This window comes from Carcharhinus amblyrhynchos, chromosome 26 (genome assembly GCF_965287045.1).
Source record: "Carcharhinus amblyrhynchos chromosome 26, sCarAmb.v2.hapA, whole genome shotgun sequence".
Taxonomy (NCBI): domain Eukaryota; kingdom Metazoa; phylum Chordata; class Chondrichthyes; order Carcharhiniformes; family Carcharhinidae; genus Carcharhinus; species Carcharhinus amblyrhynchos.
The window spans coordinates 31,863,265-31,886,197 of NC_137349.1; the positions used below are offsets into that span (position 1 = coordinate 31,863,265).

At 44.8% G+C, this 22,933-nt stretch overlaps 1 protein-coding gene across 1 annotated transcript in view; it reads left to right on the top strand.

The window, feature by feature from the left end:
• Window positions 1-22,933, top strand: part of sema6bb (sema domain, transmembrane domain (TM), and cytoplasmic domain, (semaphorin) 6Bb) — a 588,988-nt gene that overhangs the window by 534,502 nt on the left and 31,553 nt on the right. Inside the window, exon 14 of the mRNA XM_080212572.1 lies at window positions 15,826-16,005. Coding sequence (XP_080068698.1) covers window positions 15,826-16,005 — 180 coding nt within the window. The remainder of the gene's footprint in view (window positions 1-15,825; window positions 16,006-22,933) is intronic.

Genomic DNA, 22,933 nt, shown 5'->3' on the forward strand with positions numbered 1-22,933 from the left:
TCTAGCATTTCTTCTCAATATGTTTTCCATTGACCATGTTGGGCCTTGTGCATTTCTATTAGTGTGACCATTTCAGCAATCTGCCATGTATTCTGAGGTTCCTTCTCCTGAATTGCTGCTTTGTCTAGCTCTCTCTAGCACATCTCCTTCAGCTGAGTGGCTTCATTTACCAATCTCTTCCTTTCATCTTCTGTATCAACCAATCTTCTGCTTAAACATGAGTTGTTCTTTATTCAATACATATGCTTTTCTATCCTTTCAGTTTATCTGTTACTGACTGTCTTCCAAGATGAATCCATCATTTCCTCCTATCAACATTTAGTAATCTCTTCCTTCTCATGCTTTACATTTCGTAGAATCCCTACAGTACAGATGGAGGCCATTCGGCCCATTGAGTCTACACTGACCACAATCTCACCCAGGCCTTATTCCTGTAACCTCTCATATTTACCCTGCTAATCCCCCTATATTATGATCAATTTAGCATGACCAATCAACCTAACCTGCACATCTTTGGACTGTGGGAGGAAACCAGAGCACCCGGAGGGAACCCATGTAGGCAGGGGGAGAACATACAAACTCCATACAGCCATTGACCCAAGCCAGGTATTGAACCCAGAACCCTGGCGCTGTGAGACAGCAGCGCAAGCTACTGTGCCACTGTGCCATCCTTTATGTTTTCAGAAAACTGGCACATTCCTATTTGTTGTAGTTGCATCAAACTGTACTTCTACGTTCAACATTTCTACCTTTTTGTTGTTTTTAATTAAACAATTCTCCTGAATTGCTAACTTGTTCAACAGTTGTGTTTTTTCTTTGGGTTTGCCCATTGCTAAGTCCTCCTCAGCACCCTTGAATACCGGACAGTTTCTGCCTCTCTGCAGAACGCCAAATTCTCCAGCTCATTTGTGTATTTCACACGACTGGTAATTTGAACATTCAACTGGCTCTCTAGAGAATTCCCAATAATGGCTCAGGTGAATGATGGCTCTGCTCTAATTTCTGCTTCAACAGTATGGTGACTCTTGCAGTGGATGATACAAAATGTTGTATATCAGCACCGTGGATCAAATCCTTGAAGTGCTTCTCTGAGACAATCAGGTCTCTCATTGATCACAAAACTGATCGCATCCCTTACATGGGATTTCCTTGGCTCGTCTCGAGTTCCATGTTATGACCTCTGTTGCTGAGTTCCGCTTATGCTGTTTCTCTTGACCCCTTTTACCTTTTATTCACATCTTCATGCGCTAACTCCAGTTGCTTCACCGCTTGCTGGTTGTACAGTTCCTTATGAGCATGAACAGAAATTTCCTAGCAACTTCCACCTTTCTCATCATGCATGTTTTTATTTAGCTTTGATGTAGCTGGGCTGCTTCTCATTCAGCTTACGGGTCATAAACCTTCACCTCATATTCTAGTTGCTGCAGTTCTCAGTGAAGAGTATCCAATTCTTTTCTTTTCACTCACTCTATTTCTTTTCTGTGGCTTTCCTTATTTTAAAATTGATTGCAGCTTTATCGTTTGCTTATAGTTTATTGCTACAGCTTCAAGGAACTTCTCATTTCAATAATATAAGAATGGGATGAAACTCTGTTTTCCTTTCAGCTCTTCACTCAGTCATTTAGGGGCTTTTGGTGCCTTTTTTGTGTCTTTTGTTGCCCTCCTAAGATCTTTAATTGCCTACTCTGAGTCTGGCATTGTCTGTTCCTTGAGGTCTTAATTTCCTCCTTTGAGGCCCTGCATTGCCTGTGACCCCCTTTTTAGAGTTGCCTTCCGTCTGAAGTCTTCTTTGACTTTTCTGACCCTTGTTCTCTTGTTCCTTCTTCTGGTTGTTTAATTAAAAGTTGTACTACTTAAAATGTATTACCGCTTTAAGACTGTCAGCATCTTTTAATGAGGATGTGTCTAGGGCGGTGGATAGAGGAGAGCCGGTGGATGTGGTCTTTCTAGATTTTCAGAAGGCGTTTGACAAGGTACCTCACAAGAGGTTATTGCAGAAGGTCGAGGGACATGGAGTTGGGGGTAGGGTGTTAGCGTGGATAGAGGATTGGTTGTCAAATAGGAGGCAGAGAGTGGGGGTCAACGGGTGCTATTCGGATTGGCGGATGGTGACTAGTGGACTGCCCCAGGGGTAGGTGCTGGGGCCTCAGCTTTTTACCATTTATATAGATGATCTGGAGGAGGGAACTGAGTGTATGGTGTCGAAATTTGCTGATGACACCAAGATTGGGGGAAAGGCAAATTGTGCGGAGGGTGTGGAGAGTCTGCAGAAGGATCTAGATAGGCTGGGCGAATGGGCCAGGAAATGGCAAATGGAATTTAATGTTGGCAAGTGTGAGGTGGTCCACTTTGGTAGGAAGAATGGTAGGAAGGACTATTACTTACGGGGCGAAAAACTGCAGCAGGCGGCGGTGCAGAGGGACCTCGGGGTCCTTGTGCATGAGTCGCAAAAACCCAGCTTGCAGGTGCAGCAGGTGGTCAGGAAGGCGAATGGGATGCTGGCCTTCATAGCGAGGGGGATTGAATATAAAAGTAGGGAGGACTTGCTGCGGCTGTATAGGGCATTGGTGAGGCCGCAGCTGGAGTACTGTGTGCAGTTTTGGGCGCCGCACCTGCGCAAAGATATTTTGGCCTTGGAGGGAGTGCAGAGGAGGTTTACTAGGCTGATACCGGAGTTGAGGGGGTTGAGCTATGAGGAGAGGCTGAATAAACTAGGCTTGTACTCGTTAGAGTTTAGAAGAATGAGGGGAGATCTCATTGAGACGTATAAGATGATGAATGGGATGGATAGGATAGAGGTGGAGAGACTCTTCCCGCTCAAAAAAGACAGTAGGACTCGGGGGCACAGCCTCAAGATAAAGGGGGGGCGGTTTAGAATGGAGTTGAGGAGGAACTTCTTCACTCAAAGGGTGGTGAATCTCTGGAATTCTCTGCCCGTTGAAGTGGTGGAGGCTGCCTCGCTAAATATTTTTAAGACGCGGGTTGATGGGTTTTTTGATAAGAGAGGGGATTAAGGGTTATGGGGAGAGGGCGGGAATGTGGAACTGAGCAGCGACAGATCAGCCATGATCTTATTGAATGGCGGGGCAGGCTCGAAGGGCTAGATGGCCTACTCCTGCTCCTATTTCTTATGTTCTTATGTTCTTATGTTCTTTAACTGCCATAGGGGCAGTTTATCGTTCTCTCTGTGCTTTTCCCACACTGTTGTGGTTTTTACAGGAAGCTACCAAGAAGCTCCTCCTTCGTGGATGCTTTTTTTGGATTGTTAACTTCTCTTTGGTGGAGGATTTTTACAAGAATTTGTGCAGCTTTTAATTTTCTTGGCTGAAGAGTGTGATGTGACATTCTTTCTGTTAATCCCACCACAGTGGGAGCTGTCCGTTTCAGAACCATTATTTTCTTTTAACTTTTTAACGTATTTTCTTTTTCAAAGGACTGCCTTCATCTGAATATTTTCAGACAATACTGCACCCCTTAGTGCAGGGATGGTTCCCTGCTGGCTTTACAAAGGACGCAATGGCCTAGTGGTATTATTGCTAGACTATTAATCCAGAAACTTAGCTAAGGTTCTGGGGACCCGGGTTCGAATCCCGCCACAGCAGATGGTGGAATTTGAATTCAATAAAAAAAATCTGGAACTAAAAATCTACTGATGACCGTGAAACCATTGTTGATTGTTGGAAAAACCCATCTGGTTCACTGATATCCTTTAAGAAAGGAAGTCTGCTGTTCTTACCTGGTCTGGCCTACATGTGACTCTAGAGCCACAGCAATGTGGTTGACTCTGAACTAGGGACGGGCAATAAATGCTGGCCAGCCAGTGATGCCCATGTCCCACGAATGAATTAAAAAAAAAGGCTTTGTTCAGATTGAGAGGACTACAAATCTCTTCACTTTTCCACACTTTTCACATAAGTTTTTCAGTTCCTGAGACTTTCATTTTTCTCCTTTTTTACTTCAGAACTTTTCAACTGCGGCCAATATCTTCTTCAAAAAAAAATTTCTTCCAGATTTATCTTTTTTGAGTCTGAAACAAATCTTTCTTTTAGCTGGCTATATCTTTCTTTTGTAAAAAGATATCTCCTATCCTTTCTCTTCCTAATTTCCTTTTCCTCGCTCCTGATTCTAACCGCTCTTCATTCCAATTTTTTTTTTTAAAAATCTTTCAAGAACTCAAAATTTCAAGATTTCAGAAAATATCTTTCAAGATCTCTTTACTTGCCAGTAACACCGGGTTCAGTGTTTCAACTGCCCCTCCAGGCCAAGCACTGGCTCAACAAGTTTCGCTACGTCTGTTTGCTAAGTCAAGCAGTATCCCTCCTTTCCAACTTTAGTTAAACCAGATACTCACAGGGAGGCTGTGCCATTCAATAGATTCCCATCCTTGTTGCCAGTATGTTGTGTTGAGGCTTTCTAGCCTCAAGAAGCAGTTTGTGACATTGTTAGGAACGTAAGATACTTATTGATAATAGAAACGTGATACAGGAGGTTTATGCAGCATGAAGGCTGCCCCGGGGCAGTGCTCCAGTCTGTACTTGCTTATTACATGGATGATTCTGCTTGAGATAGGACTCTACCCTCATCACTCATTCTCTCCTTCCATTGGTCCCTCAAGTCAGGTGACTTCTACTATACTGTCTTAAAGAGACAGCCACCACATACACAACAAGTGAGATCTTCCAGTCCCACTGATGGCAAGGCCCTGCCACGGATTCCCCGGTGATGGAGGGTGCCAATAACAGGAAACCCTGTTGACAGCGGTGTGACCTGCCCAATTGCGGGCTGCCTCCGCTCCTCAAAATAAATTCCACCCATTCGTTTTGTGTTAATGCCTTAGATGCAAACACAGCTGGGTATCCTTGCCACATGAGGGTTCCTGCAAGTCCTGTTAGTCTGGCATCACACTGCAGGGCGACTTCGTCATTAACATTAGAGTAGCGAATCCTGAACATATTTTGTAGTGAACATGTGTCGAGGTTTGCATACTGATGACAAGCTGGGCAAGAGCCTTGTTAGTTAGTTCACAAGTCCAACAAATTGTTACATTGCCTTCACATCCGTTGGTTGCATCTCTGCTACAGCTCGTATTTCATCAGGATGAAGTTCTTTTGCCATCTGAACATGACCTGTGTACTTGATCTTTGTGATAACTCCCAGGACTTGCATGTGGAATGACTGATTGACTTTCCTGTAGGACTCGCTGAATATGAGCTCCCTGGGGATTGGTAATTAACTAACGTATACCAAGCCTTGTATGAAGCAGACCCCTGAGCGGGTCTATAATTGCATTGTCCCAGCTGGAACCTGTTTGTGTTCACCACAGTTTTGTTTTACTTTATTTTGTGCAATAAAGCACTGTTCCTTTATAGCCAACTCCTGGAGTTACTATAACCTTCAGTTTATTCTTAATAAGTTTCAGGTTCATCAGGTAAGCTCTGTCTAGTCGTCTCACTAGATTCTGATCATGGTCTGCGATGGTTTCTTCCATCATGTTCATGTACTAGCAGATCTTTCAGCATCATATCCACTCCTGGAGGATCACTGCTGACCTCATGCAGTCTGCATTGATACTCACCCAAGGTGGTAAAAATGCCAAACAGCATGCACAACCAACTATATGTCCCAAATGGCATCCAGAATGTAGTCCAAACACTCATGCTTTCATCCAACTTCACTTACTAGTGTCCATCCTTCACATCGAGCCTGGTATCCAAAACCTATGCCTTGGAAAGTTGTGGCAGAATTGGGATAGTGAGGATTCTTCAACGTTTTATTGAGGTCTTTTGGATCTATGCACACTGTCAGCTTTTCCACTCCCTTCTCTCTGAAACCATTCTGCTAATCGAGACTGTAGGAGTTGTCGCTTTCCTGATTTCTCCAATGGTTTCAAGTTCCTCCATCGTGTCTTTCAAGCTAGACTCGAGGTCAGCTGGAACTCCCCTCGGAAGATGTGGAATTCGTCTCACACTCTCATTGTCGTCAAGGTGATTTTTGTCAGAAAGACATCCAAGAGCCATGGAAACATCTTTGTAATTCTTCAGGATTTGTTCGTCAGTCAATGGCTTTGTGCCGTGTGAATTACTGCGAACCTTGTCTGGTCCTCGGATGGGTTACCAGTCCAAGCTTTTGACTTGTGGCAGTTGAGACGAGGGTTTCCTTTTTTAAAAATTTATTTATTAGTGTCACAAGCAGGTTTACATTAACACTGCAATGAAGTTACTGTGAAAATCCCCTAGTCGCCACACTCCAGCACCTGTTCGGGTACACTGAGGGAGAATTTAGCCTGACCAATGCACCCAATCAGCACGTCTTTCAGAGAAAATCAGAGCACCCGAAGGAAACTCACGCAGACACAGGGAGAACATACAAACTCCGCACAGGCAGTGATCCAAGCTGGGAATCAAACCCAGGGATCCTGGTGTTGTGAGGCAGCAGTGCTAACCACTGCCTCACTGTGCAATCCATTCTATTTTAGTGTCTATCAGGTGGGACTGCATATTTTCTTTCTTCCTCTTGCATTGGACTGTCTGTCTAGTTTGTCCTCTTGGAGTGTGCCCAGTCCATCACTTAGCCTCAACTTGACCTTTATTTTCAGGTCACCATCTTGAGCAACTTCACACAGAGTGTGTAAAGCCCATGATGTTGCAAGTTGCACCAGTGTCTACCTGACACTTCACATTAACTTGATGTTCTCCTTCTGTAGTCATCTTCCAATAGTCACAAACTGTTTCTTTTTCTTGACACTTGAGGGTACCAAACTGTTCCAGGACTGAGAGTGCCTTGTCAAAGTCATTGTCAACTTAGAGCAATACTTCAGAATCATTGTCTGATATCTTTCCAGCATCAATCTTTACAAGTTTGCTTTTGTCCTTTTACTCAAAATACTTACACGCAGAGTGATTCAGCTTCTTGCAGTTAGAACACTGCTTCCCCTATGCTGAACATGCTTCCTTTTCTTTTGTGTGACATCTTCCACAACATTTACGTCCAGTATTCTGACCTTGACCTCCCTGCTGGCTCTTCCATAAGTAGTTCTTCCTCTTCTGCATCATCTGAGTTGCCTCTCAGCAGACTGCACAACCTTGTCAGTTCGCCAATCTTCAGCTGATGATTTACCACTTCCAAAATTATGCACATGTCAGTGACTTTCTTGAGAGTAAGCTTCTCCTCTGTCAGCAGACATGTACCTATGGTAGGACCTCTTCTGCTTAAGACAATCCTATCTCTGAACAGATCAAAGCTCACAAGATTCAGCTAGATGTGACATAATGATCAATATTTTCCCCATCCTCCTGATCTCTGGTATTGAACATGTAGCATCCATACGTAACATCAGTAACGGGTTCAAGGTATGTCTTCCTGTCTCTAAAATGTCACAAGACTGGCCTTTCTGCTCCTCAGTGAGGTCTAAGGTGTCAGACAGCGAGTAGCACTCCTTCCCCAGCACTGATAACAAGATTTTCTATTCTCATATGTTCAGGTTTCTTGTTTAACTGTGTGGCAATTTCATAATTACGCCATTGTGACTGAAAGAATTTCCAAATCTCCCTTCATATCCATAGGAGCCAGTAGTGGAATATTCAAAGACATACTCACACAGCAGCCAGTGTCCTGCACAAAGTTGCAAAGTGAAGTTTTATTTATTCTCTGTTTTTAAGAATAGCAGGCTCTCTTCCAGCTATTAAAATCCACTCTGTTTTAGCTGGACGTCACTGCCACCATGTTCCAATTGGTGGATAAAATGGCTCCCATCCTCGAGCCTTTATAAATAAAGAATATCATAGGTCACATGAGTATTGCAAGCCGAAAGCAATCCATAATTCCCAAAGGCAACTTCCAACTGTTGTGTCTGTCTATACTTCCTGCTACTTTGGAGAAGCAGCCAGCATAATCAAGTACCCCACGCATTGTGGACATTCTCTCTTCCACCTTCTTCCGTCAGGAAAAAGGTACAAAAGTCTTTGATCACATACCAACCGATTCAAGAATAGTTTCTTCCCTGCTACCATCAGACTTCTGAATTCCCCTACTTTATATTAAGTGGATCTCTCTCTATACCCCAGTTATAACTGTAACACTACATTCTGCTCTCCTTCTCCCCTATGTACTCTATGATTGGTATGTTTTGTCTGTATAACACGCAAGAAATAATGCTTTTCACTGTATACCAATACATGTGATAATAATAAATCAAGTCAAATCCAACAGCACACTTCAATTCCTTTACCAAATTGGCACTGTGCATTAACCTTTATTAGTCATTCATGGGACATTGTTGGCTGGGCCAGCATTTATTGCCCATCCCTAGTCACCCTTGGAGGGCAGTTGAGAGTCAGCCATATTGCCATGGCTTTGGAGTCACATGTCAGCCAGACCAGGTAAGGACAGCAGATTTCCTTCCCCAAATGGCATGAGTGAACCAGATGGGTTTTTCCTGACAATCGACAATGATTTCATGGCCATCAGTAGATTCTTAACTCTAGTTTTTTTTATTTGAATTCAAATTCCACCACCTGCCCTGGCTGGATTTGAACTCGGGTCCCCAGTCATTAGCTGAGTTTCTTGATTAATAGTCTAGCAATAATACCACTTGGCCATTGCCTGGACTAAATCGAGGTTTCAGTTTGAGATCCTATATTCAGTATCATTTGTGCCATCATTCTCTGCACCTGCTATCCTCTTTCCCCTTCCAACATAAAACATAATCTGTCTAATATGTATCTCAGCCATCAGTAACCAGCTCAACAGAAGAATCTTCTCCCTGTCCCAAAGGATGCAGCAAATGTAAGTAGAATTGTCAGCATGGGCTGCAGTATTTGAACACCTGGGTTTGAAGACACACAGTATTTACACTGCAGTCCTTGGTGACTAGTGGAGTGCCTCAGGGGTCGGTGCTGGGGCCTCAGCTATTTACCATTTATATAGATGATCTGGAGGAGGGAACCGAGTGTAGGGTGTTGAAATTTGCTGATGACACCAAGATTGGGGGAACGGCAAATTGCGCGGAGGGTGTGGAGAGTCTGCAGAAGGATCTAGATAGGCTGGGCGAATGGGCCAGGAACTGGCAAATGGAATTTAATGTTGGCAAGTGCGAGGTGGTCCACTTTGGTAGGAATAATGGTAGGAAGGATTATTACTTACATGGAGAAAAACTGCAGCAGGCGACGGTGCAGAGGGACCTCGGGGTCCTTGTGCATGAGTCGCAAAAACCCAGCTTGCAGGTGCAGCAGGTGGTCAGGAAGGCAAATGGGATGCTGGCCTTCATAGCGAGGGGGATTGAATATAAAAGTAGGGAGGTCTTGCTGCGGCTGTATAGGGCATTGGTGAGGCCGCAGCTGGAGTACTGTGTGCAGTTTTGGGCGCCGTACTTACGCAAGGATATTTTGGCCTTGGAGGGAGTGCAGAGGAGGTTTACTAGGCTGATGCCAGAGTTGAGGGGGTTGAGCTATGAGGAGAGGCTGAATAAACTAGGCTTGTACTCGTTAGAGTTTAGAAGAATGAGGGGAGATCTCATTGAGACGTATAAGATGATGAATGGGATGGATAGGATAGAGGTGGAGAGACTCTTCCCGCTCAGAAAGGACAGTAGGACTAGGGGGCACAGCCTCAAGATAAAGGGGGGGCGGTTTAGAACGGAGTTGAGGAAGAACTTCTTCACTCAAAGGGTGGTGAATCTCTGGAATTCTCTGTCCGTTGAAGTGGTGGAGGCTACCTCGCTAAATATTTTTAAGACGTGGGTTGATGGGTTTTTGATAAGAGAGGGGATTAAGGGTTACGGGGAGAGGGCGGGAATGTGGAACTGAGCCACGACAGATCAGCCATGATCTTATTGAATGGCGGGGCAGGCTCGAAGGGCCAGATGGCCTACTCCTGCTCCTATTTCTTATGTTTATGTTCTTATGTCCTGCTGACTGTAGATTCACAGTATTTCCAAGTCACGTCACTGTGTGATATAGAGTTGGGATCTTTGACCATTGGAAAGTGACTGAGACCTAGGTCTTAATGGGTCTTATGTGCTGGCATTGGATTTTGTTTAACTGTGAAGCCATCTGCTGGGGTGGGGGGGGAACTTGTCCTTTATTTTTCTTTACAGCAAGACCCAGGACGTGATTTTCCAGCCTTGCTCGCCCGAATCCGGAAAATCCCGCACAAGGTTAACGGACCTTTCCATTGTCTACCCCTTGTCTGCTCCCATTCCCATGGCGGGCGGGATGGTAAAATTTGCCCTGCAGTATTCCCATCCCAAGGATGTTAATTGAGAAGATTTCAATCACTCCATCACTGGTGGTGCCTTCAGATATAGGCCCAAAGCTCTAGAAATCCCTGCCTGAACCCCTGTGCCTCTGGGGTTCCCTCTCCTTAAAAACAGTCTCTTTGAACAAGCACTATACAGACAAAACATACTGTTCATAGAGTTAGTGGGGAGAAGGAATGGAGAGAGTGCAGAATATGGCGTTACAGTCATAGCTAGGGTATAGAGAAAGATCAACTTAATCTATAGTAGGTCTATTCAAAAGTCTGACAGCAATAGGGAAGAAGCTGTTCTTGAGTCGGTTGGCACATGACCTCAGGCTTTTCTATCTTTTTCCCGATGGAAGAAGGTGGAAGAGAATATGTCCGGGGTGCGTGGGATCCTTAATTATGCTGGCTGCATTTCTGAGGCAATGGGAAGTGTAGGCAGAGTCATTGGACGGGAGGCTGTTTTGAGTGACGGACTGGGCTACATTCACAACCCTTTGTAGTTTCTTGCAGTCTTGGTCAGAGCAGGAGCTATACCAAGCTGTGATACAACCAGAAAAGGATGCTTTCTGTGATGTATCTGTCAAATGCTCCCCCATCCAGTCTCTTTGTTCTATGCTTATAAAAATGTTCATTTTTATAGCAGAAATCTTTTTATTGAGGGAGTGCGCTGAGCTGCTGCCGCTCCATAATCTGCCCTGTAAACAGTGAAGCAGGGAAACACAGTTATTTCGGAGCTGCACTTATGACTCCAAGTTACTGGGCATGTTATCACTGCGAAAGCATTAGCCGTCATGGGTGAGCAGAGGACCATCTGACTGCAGACTGAAAAATAGCAGCTGGTTTCCATTTGCCCACAGTAGGCCAGAGTACAAACCTGCAAATATGTCTCTGTCTCTCCCTTGTCTAACAGAGGTTTTGGCACTATCTCACTGGTGTTAATCCTGTGTTACAGTGCTCCCACTAGAGTAAGGCAGTTCCAGTCACTGTGGCGTTAGCGCTTTTAAATACACTGGACACAGGACGCAGTGGCCTACACATTTCTTTCTGCCTAATCAGCCCACATATTCTCTGGAATAGTTGAATATACACAAGTACGGTGGCTTAGAGTATTGAGTTCCTGAACTTGTAATCTGGAGGCCTGAACTAATAACTCAGAGAACAGGAGTTCGAATTCTACCATGGCAGATTAAATATGGAAATAAAATGTTAGTACTGGCAAAACTGGCTCATTGCTATACTTCATTGAAATAAATCTACTTATGTGATCACATATCTGAGCAAGCTACTGAACTGAACAGGCAGCACATGCTAGCAATGCCTACATATGGAGAATGAATAAGAATTAAGCTGATCAGTCATTGTGTCGCTGTCACAGACGGTGCTGACTGGGGTCTAATGTTCTTCAAAATTTCCACTTGCAAGAACACAAGAAATAGCAGCAGGAGTAGACCATAGCACAGTGGGTAACCCTGGTATAATGCTCTTTCAAAGAGTCAGGTCAAGACTCGATGGGCCAAATGGCCTCCTTCTACACTCTAGGGATTCTGTGTGACCAGTTGAGGCTGCTCCACTATTCAATACGACCATTGCTGATCTTGAGCCTCAGCTCCATTTTCTTGCCCGCTCCGCCTATCCCCTAATTTCCTGAGAGACATGGTGACATGATCTGCCAACTTTGAACCAACAAAAACAGCAATGATATCCAGGTCCACATCTTGATCACATTACTCGCCCATTCTATACAGTCACTTTGCTTACCTGGCATTCAGAGTTAGATGTATTTAAACTTCCACTGGTTCAACTCATTGTAATATAAAAGCTGCTACTGATTCCATCCATTCTCCTGGACACTATCTCTGATGGAACCACGTTGCAGCAACCTGTCCAACCCTGGACTGAGTTACAGACTCCACATCCCTCCATTAGAGAGACCACTTATGTTCAGCTCCAAAACCATTCCACTATTTCATTGTAGAAACATTGAGGCTTTTGTCATTGCTGAGCGTGGCTGCTCTGACGCTCTCCTGACTGGTTTCCAATCCTCCACCCTCCATCAGCTTCAGTTTATCTGTTGTTGGTTAGCAATATGGGCAGTACAGTGACACAATGGTTAGCACTGCTGCTTCACAGTGCCAGGGACATGGGTTCAATTCTGGCCTTGGGCGACTGTCTATGTGGAGTTTGCACGTTATCTCTGTGACTGCATGGGTTTCTTCTGGGTGCTCCAGCTCCCTCCCACACGCCAAAGATGTTCAGGTTAGGTGGATTAGCCATGCTAAATTGCCCCTGAGCATTAAGGTCAATATGTGGGGTTACAGGGATAGGGCCTGGGTGGGATTGTTGCCGGTACAGGCTTGATGGACTGAATAGCCTCCTTCTGTGCTATAAGGAGAGATTTGCCACAATGCTACCCGGATTTGATGGTTGAGTTATAAGGAGAGGCTGGATAGACTGGGACTTCTTTCTCTGGAGAGTGGGAAGCTGAGGGGTGATCTCTCTATTTAAAGATCTTATAGAGATCTTATAGAGATCTTTAAATAAGGAGGGGCACGGACAAGGTGGATAGTCAATATCTTTTCCCAAAGGTAGGGGAGTCTAAAACTAGAGGGCATAGGTTTAAGGCGAGAGAGGCAAGATACAAAAGGGTCCAGCGAGGCAATTTTTTCACATAGAGGGTGGTGAGTGTCTGGAACACACTGCCAGAGATAGTAGTAGAGGCGAGTACAATTTTGTCTTTTAAAAAGCATTTACATAGTTACATGGGTACGAAGAATATAGAGGGATATGGGCCAAACGCGGGCAATTGGGACTAGCTTAGGGGTTTAAAAAAAGGATGGCATGAACAAGTTGGACGGAAGGGCCTTTTTCCATGTTGTAAACATCTGTGACTCTATAAGAATTCTATGGATATCATGTCTCGCACTATGTCCATTAACTCAACCCTTGCTGACCTGCAGTAGCTCTTCAGATTGCATTTTTGTTTCAAATCCTCATCCTTTAACTCCTTCCGTTGATTTAAACAGCCTCCACTCCTGAGTCCTACTAAAAACCTATATTCCCCACCTCAAAAGCCATTCCCCTTGAACCATACTTTAGGTCCCACCATCTAACCGCTCCTTCTGCCTCCACGCCTGTCTCTGAGACACAGTGGGATTGTGTTTCAGGCTCAAGGTGCCACATAAAATGGAGGCTGGCGTTGTTTTGTGTCATGTCCTGGGGTTTGCAAGATGTGTGTGTGACTGTAAAGAACAGGGTGACACCTCACCACGAGTAAAAGTTGTAAAAGTAATTCTCCCCCCTTGAGAGAAACCTCACTCGATAATCAATACAGCACATGATTGCACAGCAGTATCTGTGAATTGTCTATTCTAAGCAGGTCCATAGAGGTGCTGGCAGGTAAGCAGAGCATTGTCTGTTTTTTGAGAGCTGTAACATTCAGGAAGTCTAGAGAAAAATACGTTATCAGAAGATTGTAATACTGACCCCTAGTGTGGATACAGGAAACAGCACCTCCAAAGTCCAGATACCCGAGTCTGGATTAAATATCTCACACTCGCCTTTCCTATTGATTACAGTTCCTGAAAAGTAACAAACTTTTATATTCTAACATCTTATTTTTTAAAAAATCCATACTTATCCTTCAAAAACACAGGTCTTTTAAACCATGGTTTCCCATCTTCAGATTTGTTACCCTTTAACCTATTTTCAGGCAGGAACGTCAATCATTTATATGCTCTGCCAAAACTGGGAAGTAAAGACACATTTCTTCAAATTTCTTTTGTTCTCTGGTGCACGCTCCGATACCTTCATCTGTCTTCCTTGTGTTGAGTTCATTCCAGCTCCTCCTAATCTAACTGATTCTTCACAGCAACTCAGAAATGGCCCTCCTCCAACAACCCGCAGGCTTTAAATATTTAAGTTTGGGCACTGTTCCTTCTCCTTTTATCTCAGCTTTTCTGCCGCATTTTCCAATCCTGTGGGTATTCTGCAACATGGGCCCTGGCCCTTCATTAGTACTCAATGTTGAATGGTGCATTTGCCATCCAAACTGTGGAAAGAGGCACAGTGTTTTGGAATATTACACTGGCCTGAATGTTTACTCTGCCAGAAATCATCCTCTCATCTTCTCAGATCAGATGATTTTATAAAGACGCGAAAGGCCTCCAAACTCCTCATGCTCCTGGAATGTTCTGTAGATCCTTGTGCAGGCTGCTGCTGGAGTATTCAGAACTCAGATCCAGGAATACTGTCCTGTGTCGCGACCAGAGGCCATGCCTGTAATATGCCTTTAAGGTACAGCAATATGACATCACTTGAAGGGAAGTGCGTCATTTGATCCCCTCTTCATCTCATTTTTGCTTTGAGCAGAACACAGCACACACAGCTCTGATGTCTTCAAGCGTTGTACCCATCAATAATTGTGCCTAGTCTTAATAAATAAGCCCACAACATGTTCACCCAATCCCTTATGAGTGATTTGGTGAATAACATACAGCAGCAATTAGCTCAGCAGAAAACAAAGCAGCAACTTACAAACAATATTCCTCATCTTCAGTAAGGATAAAATGCTCCTAGTAAGTTGGTATCAGTAGTTAGTTGTTAGGCAACTTTGGATTCAAAGGAAAGACACTTGCTAAAATCTGGCTGCTGTTTACACCGGTGGGATTTTACAGTCCTGCCAATGGCGCACACTTGCCATGGCTTTCCTGGTAGCGAGGGATGTGGACAATGGCGGGACCATAAGATCCTGCCGCCAGCGAACAGCGTGCCACCTCTCACTGTCACAAAGAGGAGGGAGGGAGAGGAAAATCCCACCCATTGTATTAAATATATTGAATAATTTCTAAATCTGTTTAGATCACACACACACACAGATACACATACACAGATACACACAGACACACACACATACACAGAGATACACAGATGCACACACAGACACACACACAGAGACATACACAGACACACACACAGATAAACTGACACATAGATAGATACACATAAATACTCAGACATGCACACATATTTACATACACACACATACTTACACACACACAGACATACAGATAAACTGGCAACAGACAGACACACAAATACACACAGACATACACACACATAGATGTACATATATTTACACACAAACATACACAGATAAACTGACACACAGACACATAGACAGACACACACTCACAGATGTACACACACACTTACATACACATACATACTTACACACAAAGACACATACATACACACATGCACATGCATACGTACACAAGCACACAGGCACATACACTCATACATACACACACGCACAGATACACACATACACAGGTAAGCTTGCAAAATAACATGAAACATAGTTCTCGATGGAAATAGATTTGTTTGAAGGTTCTGCAAAATTCCATGCAGTGTTGATGAGAATGTTGCATCATTTGACAATGGCCAAAATTTGATGCTGTAACTTCAGGAACAATATCTGTCGTTTTACAGGTGGAATTGAGGCACAAGTGTCCATTTTATTAGGTATTCCCAGAAATCTTTATCTCTACTGCAGTGTAATTAATGTCTTTCTTTAATATCTAGGGATCGATTGAACAAGATAGTGGTGGATACAGAAGCTGGTCCCTTTAAGAATTACACAGTGGTATTCCTTGGCTCAGAAACTGGAATTATTCTCAAATTCCTCATTAGACCAACTGCAAGTACAAACTTTGTCAATCGGAGCCTATTTCTGGAACATTTTGATGCCTACAGTCCGGAGAAGTAAGTCTAACTTTATTCGATTCCTACACTCAGGAAGATGTCAGTCATTAATCACAAAGTGATAAGTAAATAGCAGAGGGAAGGAAAGATCTGTAACCCAGTTCAATAGCTTCTGCATTTTAGTTTCTGTTCTCTATCTCTACATTGCAGCCTTTCTTCCCTCATTTTGTGTATTGTATATATTACAGAATCCCTACAGTGCCGAAGAAGGCCATTCAGCCCATTGAGCCTGCACTGACAACAATCCCATCCACAACCTATCCCTGTAGCCCCATGTATTTATCCTGCTAATTCCCCAGACAGCAAGGGGCAATTTAGCATGACCAGTCCACTGAACCTGCACACCTTGGAATGTCGGAGGAAACCAGAGAAAACCCACGCAGACACGGGGGGAACATGCAAACTCTGCACAGACAGAGACCCGAGGCCAGGAATCAAACCCGGGTCCCTGGCGCTGTGAGTCAGTAGTGCTAACCACTGTGCCACCGTGCCACCCATATAAGGGTTCAGCACACCCAAGTTATTACTGACCTTCAGGAGCTCATTTCAGAAAAGGCTCCTTCAGCCGGAGGTTTTATGAGCTCAGTAACTCAGAGATCACACAGAAATTTACCTGGTAGAGGTTCATAAGATGTTGAGAGGTGTAGATCGGGTGGATTCTCAGAGGCTATTTCCCAGGGCTGAAATGGTCACTACGAGAGGACATAGGTTTAAGATGCTGGGGAGTGGGTACAGAGGATATGTCTGGGATAAGTTTTTCACTGAGAGGATGGTGAGTGAGTTGAATCGGCTGCCGTCAGTGGTGGTGGAGGCGAACTCGTTAGGGTCTTTTAAGAGACTTCTGGATGAGTACATGGGATTTAATGGGATTGAGGTTTATAGATAGGCCTAGTAGGTAGAGATATAATCAGCGCAACTTGTGGGCTGAAGGGTCTGTTTGTGCTGTAGTTTTCTATGTTCTAAATTGGAGCACCCAGAGAAAATCCACGCCATAGTATATGTAATATATATTATAGTATTATAGTTATTACTCTAATGAAACCTCCTCCCTTATTCCACTCAAGTACAGAACGCATTGTCTTACAGTTTTTCACCCCAACCCCCATCTTTACCAACATTGAATTCATTCCACATTCACCTACTCCAACACACTCCTTCCTAAGACCTCAGGGTAGAATAGGTGTAGGGCGATGCGGCGGCGCGGGCTCGTTGGGCCGAAGGGCCTGTTTCCCGTGCTGGGTTGTTCTTTGTCTTTGTCTTTCAACGTGGTGCCATCTCTTACTTTCCCTCCTTCCTACAATTTACAGACCATTATCTAGTTTTGACTTATGGAATTACCCTTGTCTCTTCTCCTGATCTGTCCCCTTCCGCTCACTGAACTAACAGGTTCATCTCCACCGTTACCACCACATTCCAAAGTGCCTCTATCACTGCCTTTAGCACCTGCTACAGGTGATTCTCCATCTCTGACCACGAGCTGTACTGGCCCCATCACTACATCCGTGGCTGCCCCCTCAACATCTCGAATCGCATGTAGCCTCTCAGCTCAGGCTGTTTCCCTGGTGTTATGGATCCTCTTGTCCAACAAATGCTCAGTGTTGGGGACTTGGTGAAGGGGAAAGAGGCTGTAACGAATGCAGGCAGGTCTGGCATCTGGCATGGTGTACCCTCGGGCACAAACCACCCAGCCGGCCAGCTCGCTTTGAGTCGCCAGTGGTCTACCATGACAGTCGGCAGTGTGATGGCCATGGCAAAGGCTCCATTGCATGGCCGCACTCAATGAGAATGAGGGTGGAAAGAGAGTAGCTGGAAGGGAAAAGGTTCTGCATGTGCTGTCAGTCACCCACTGAAGCATTGTGCTTCGATGCTGATTCGAAGGAGTGTCATGAGCAACACCAATGCTGCTATTTCTGTGGCTACATCCTGTGGAAGTTTTTCCCTCCTTAATATAGTCGATGCAATCCTTCATTAAATGTGAACAAGTAATAGTAATCTCTACATTTTTGTATCAGAAAGCAACATTGCGCCATCACCTCCAGTGTCAGCAATCAATTGGACAACTATTATTTAGTGCTTACTTGACTCCTCTAATCAATGTGTCCTCCCCCTTCCCCGTCCCACCAGTCCAACTGCAACTCTATCCTCTACCTCCTGTATCATAGCAGGCTCTCCTTATAGGGTCTTCTTTAATTCTACACCCAAGGCTTGAACCCCCATGGAGAGCTGCCTCCCTCCACATCCCTTCTGCTTTCTGGGTTGGCAAAGCTGACTTCATCCCACTCTCTCCCTTTCTCTGTCTACCACCCCCTTCCCCCACCCCAAGTGAAAGCCAAGTTGCCTGGGGCCAGTTTATCTCAGACAGTGTGGTAAACTGGGACATTTCACTGTGCACATGCTTTGGGAGGTAAATTAAGACCTTAGTCTCCAAGTTTCACAGGGAGGTATGAGGAATGTCAGATTCTATAAACAGCTGTACTTTGAACTGCCTGTGTAATTCCAAGATAGAATGAAGTTGGGGAGCGGAGTCTAGAGGATACTATTTCTACCTGGATACAAGACCCATTTGATTCACGTCGCCATGAACATAAGAACATAAGAAATAGGAGCAGGAGTAGGCCATCTAGCCCTTCGAGCCTGCCCCGCCATTCAATAAGATCATGGCTGATCTGTCGTGGCTCAGTTCCACATTCCCGCCCTCTCCCCATAACCCTTAATCCCCTCTCTTATCAAAAACCCATCAACCCGCGTCTTAAAAATATTTAGCAAGGTAGCCTCCACCACTTCAACGGACAGAGAATTCCAGAGATTCACCACCCTTTGAGTGAAGAAGTTCCTCCTCAACTCCGTTCTAAACCGCCCCCCCTTTATCTTGAGGCTGTGCCCCCTAGTCCTACTATCCTTTCTGAGCGGGAAGAGTCTCTCCACCTCTATCCTATCCATCCCATTCATCATCTTATACGTCTCAATGAGATCTCCCCTCATTCTTCTAAACTCTAACGAGTACAAGCCTAGTTTATTCAGCCTCTCCTCATAGCTCAACCCCCTCAACTCCGGTATCAGCCTAGTAAACCTCCTCTGCACTCCCTCCAAGGCCAAAATATCCTTGCGTAAGTACGGCGCCCAAAACTGCACACAGTACTCCAGCTGCGGCCTCACCAATGCCCTATACAGCCGCAGCAAGACCTCCCTACTTTTATATTCAATCCCCCTCGCTATGAAGGCCAGCATCCCATTCGCCTTCCTGACCACCTGCTGCACCTGCAAGCTGGGTTTTTGCGACTCATGCACAAGGACCCCGAGGTCCCTCTGCACCGTCGCATGCTGCAGTTTTTCTCCATGTAAGTAATAATCCTTCCTACCATTATTCCTACCAAAGTGGACCACCTCGCACTTGCCAACATTAAATTCCATTTGCCAGTTCCTGGCCCATTCGCCCAGCCTATCTAGATCCTTCTGTAGACTCTCCACACCCTCCGCACAATTTGCTGTTCCACCAATCTTGGTGTCATCAGCAAATTTCGACACCATACACTCGGTTCCCTCCTCCAGATCATCTATATAAATGGTAAATAGCCGAGGCCCCAGCACCTACCCCTGGGGCACTCCACTAGTCACCATCCGCCAATCCGAATAGCACCCATTGACCCCCACTCTCTGCCTCCTATTTGACAACCAGTCCTCTATCCACGCTAACACCCTACCCCCAACTCCATGTCCCCTGACCTTCTGCAATAACCTCTTGTGAGGTACCTTGTCAAACGCCTTCTGAAAATCAAGAAAGACCACATCCACCGGCTCTCCTCTATCCACTGCCCTAGACACATCAAAATGGGTGCTGGAATGGGAAGAATTCATAGCAAGCCCTTGTATGGGCTTTTCTGAAATACCCCTAGGCCTTTCTCCTAGGTTTCTCATACACCATCACTGCAAATCTTTTCTTTGCTTCTTCATGCCTGACTGGTCTCCCACAGCCTACCTTGTGTAAAATTGTGGTTACCTAAACTACAGCTGCTCGTATCTTCATCCGCAGCAAATCCCATTCCCCTCACCCATGTGCTCGCTGACCTAGACTGGCTCACAGTCAAGCTATATCTTGATTTCAAGTCCCTCCATGGCCTCGCCCTCAACTAATTCTGTATTCTTGTGCATTCCCAATTATAATCATTCCACCATCAATGTCTGTGCCGAGGCCCCAAGCTCTGAAATACCCTCCCTTCATCATACCACCATTCGACCTCACTTTCCTTCTTTAAGTCTCTCCTTAATATCTGCCTCTTTGACTCAGTTTTTCATTATCTCGTTATGTGACACTGTGTGAGACTTTGTTATAACGCTCCCATGAAGTGCCATGGGATGTCTGTGTTGAGTTTGCACATTCTCCCTGTGTCTGCGTGGATTTCCTCCGGGTGCTCCGGTTTCCTCCCACAGTCCAAAGATGTGTGGGCTAGGTTGATTGGCCATGCTAAATTGCTCCTTGGTGTCCCGGGATGCATAGGTTAGAGGGATTAGTGGGTAAATATATGGGGATATTTAAAGGGTGAAAAGCTGCAGCATTCTACTGTGCAGAGGGACCTGGGGGTCCTTGTGCACGAATCGCAAAAACTCAGTCTGCAGGTGCAGCAGGTGATCAAGAAGGCGAATGGGATGTTGGCCTTTATAGCGAGAGGGATAGAATATAAAAGCAGGGAGGTCTTGCTGCAACTGTACAAGGCACTGGTGAGGCCGCAACTGGAGTACTGTATGCAGTTTTGGTCGCCGCATTTGCGAAAGGATATATTGGCCTTGGAGAGAGTACAGAGAAGGTTCACCAGGCTGATACTGGAGATGAGGGGGTTAGCTATGAGGAGAGATTGAATAGACTGGGCCTGTACTCATTAGAGTTTAGAAGGCTGAGGGGGGATCTTATAGAGACTTACAAGATAATGAAGGGGCTAGATAGGATAAAGGTAGAGAGATTCTTTCTGCTTAGAAAGGAAAACAGAACTAGAGGGCACAGCCTCAAAATAAGGGGCGGGGGGGCAGTTTAGAACAGAGTTGAGGAGGAACTTTTTCAGTCAAAGAGTGGTTAATCTCTGGAATTCTCTGCCCATTGAAGTGGTGGAGGCTACCTCGGCGAATATATTTAAGTCACAGGTATATAGATTTCTGATAGACAAGGGAATTAAGGGTTATGGGGAGAAAGCGGGAAAGTGGAACTGATCCACTTCAGATCAGCCATGATCTTATTGAATGGCGGGGCAGTCTCAAAGGGCTAGATGGCCTACTCCTGCTCCTATTTCTTATGTTCTTATGATAGGGCCTGGGTGGGATTGTGGCTGGTGCAAACTCGATGGGCTGAATGGCCTCTTACTGCACTGTAGGATTCTATGATGCTGTGTTCCATTATGTTAGAGGTGCTGTATAAATTTAAGTTGCAATTTTGTAAAAAATGCATTGAAGCCACTTGGTAATGGGACACCAAAACCTTTGTTTATTTGGACTTCTCAAAAGCCGGCGCCAGCAAGCATGTTGCCAGGGCTTGAAAATTGCAGTTATGCAGAGAGACTGGGGAGGCTAGGGTTCTTTTCCTTAGAAAAGAGAAGGTTAAGGAGTAACTAATTGAGGTATACAAAATTTTGAGGGGCCCAGATTAGCTAGAGAGGAAAGACCTGTTTCCCCTCACTGAGGGGTTAATTACCAGAAGCAGAGATTTAAGGTAATTGGTAGAAGGATTAAAGGGGACATGAGGAAAAGCTTTTCCACCCAGAGGGTGCCGGGCATCTGGAATTTCCTGCCTGGAAGGGTGGTTGAGACTGAAACACTCAACTCATTTTAAAGGCCTCGCAATATCAGGTTATTTGGAATCACGAGCTTTCAGAGCGCTGCTCTGTAAATCAGATGATTTACTTCATCACCTGATGAAGGAGTAGGGCTCCAAAAGTTCGTGATTCCAAATAAACCTGTTGGACTTTAACCTGGTGCTGTGAGACTGCTTACTGTGCCCACCCCAGTCCAAATCTGGCATCTCCACATCATTTAAATGGTACTTGGATTTGTATCTGAAGAGCTGTAATCTGCAAGGCTTTGGTTCAGATGCGGAAAAATGGGATTAAAATGAAACGGTTACTTTCTTTTTCCCCTTTGTTGACCAGTGAAGGGCTGAATGGCCTCTTTCTGTACTGTAATATTTCTATGGTTCTACAGCACTGCTGCGTAGAAAGCTAAGGTGTGTGGAACTGAAGGTGAAATAGGAAATTGAACAGAAAAGTGGTTAGAAGGGGGAAGAGACAAAAATGGGATATGCCATTTTCTGGTTGGAGAGAGATAAGTGGCAAAGTGCCTCTGGGAGCAATTCCAAATCCGAGCTAATCTCCACAAATGATTTGGTTGAGAAATATTTACTAATAAGCCGGCTAACTTTGCAGATGAAACAAAATTATGTGGGTTATCACCAAGTAGCACGCAGAAAAATCTAGGACGATTACACACTTGCGTGTTGTAACGGTAAGAAATGCATTGCATGAGTTTGCAAATGATGAGGCTTTGCAAGCAAATGAGAAGTTACTTCGGGCTCCACTCACTGGTTGAACGAATATTGTCCGCCTCAGTTTGATGACAATATCAGGGAGATACCGATTCTGATCCATGTTGTTTGTTGATCACAGACAGGATAAGACTTCAAAGGTCAATCTGAATATGCCTGAGCTCATGATAGATGAAGAGTTTGCTTTCTGATGGCTTCCCCTAGCCCTGTAGGGAAGTTTTGTTTGAGAGTAAATTTAGGTTTGATGGTAATCTTGCCGCAGTCAAATACCCTGCCAGCACTCAACTTTTTTCACACAGAGAGTGGTGGAAATATGGAACGTGCTGCCCAAGAGGGTGGTGGAGGCATCAGGACAAACACTTAAATTGCCAGGGCATAGTCAGGCCTGGACCAAGTGCTGGTAAA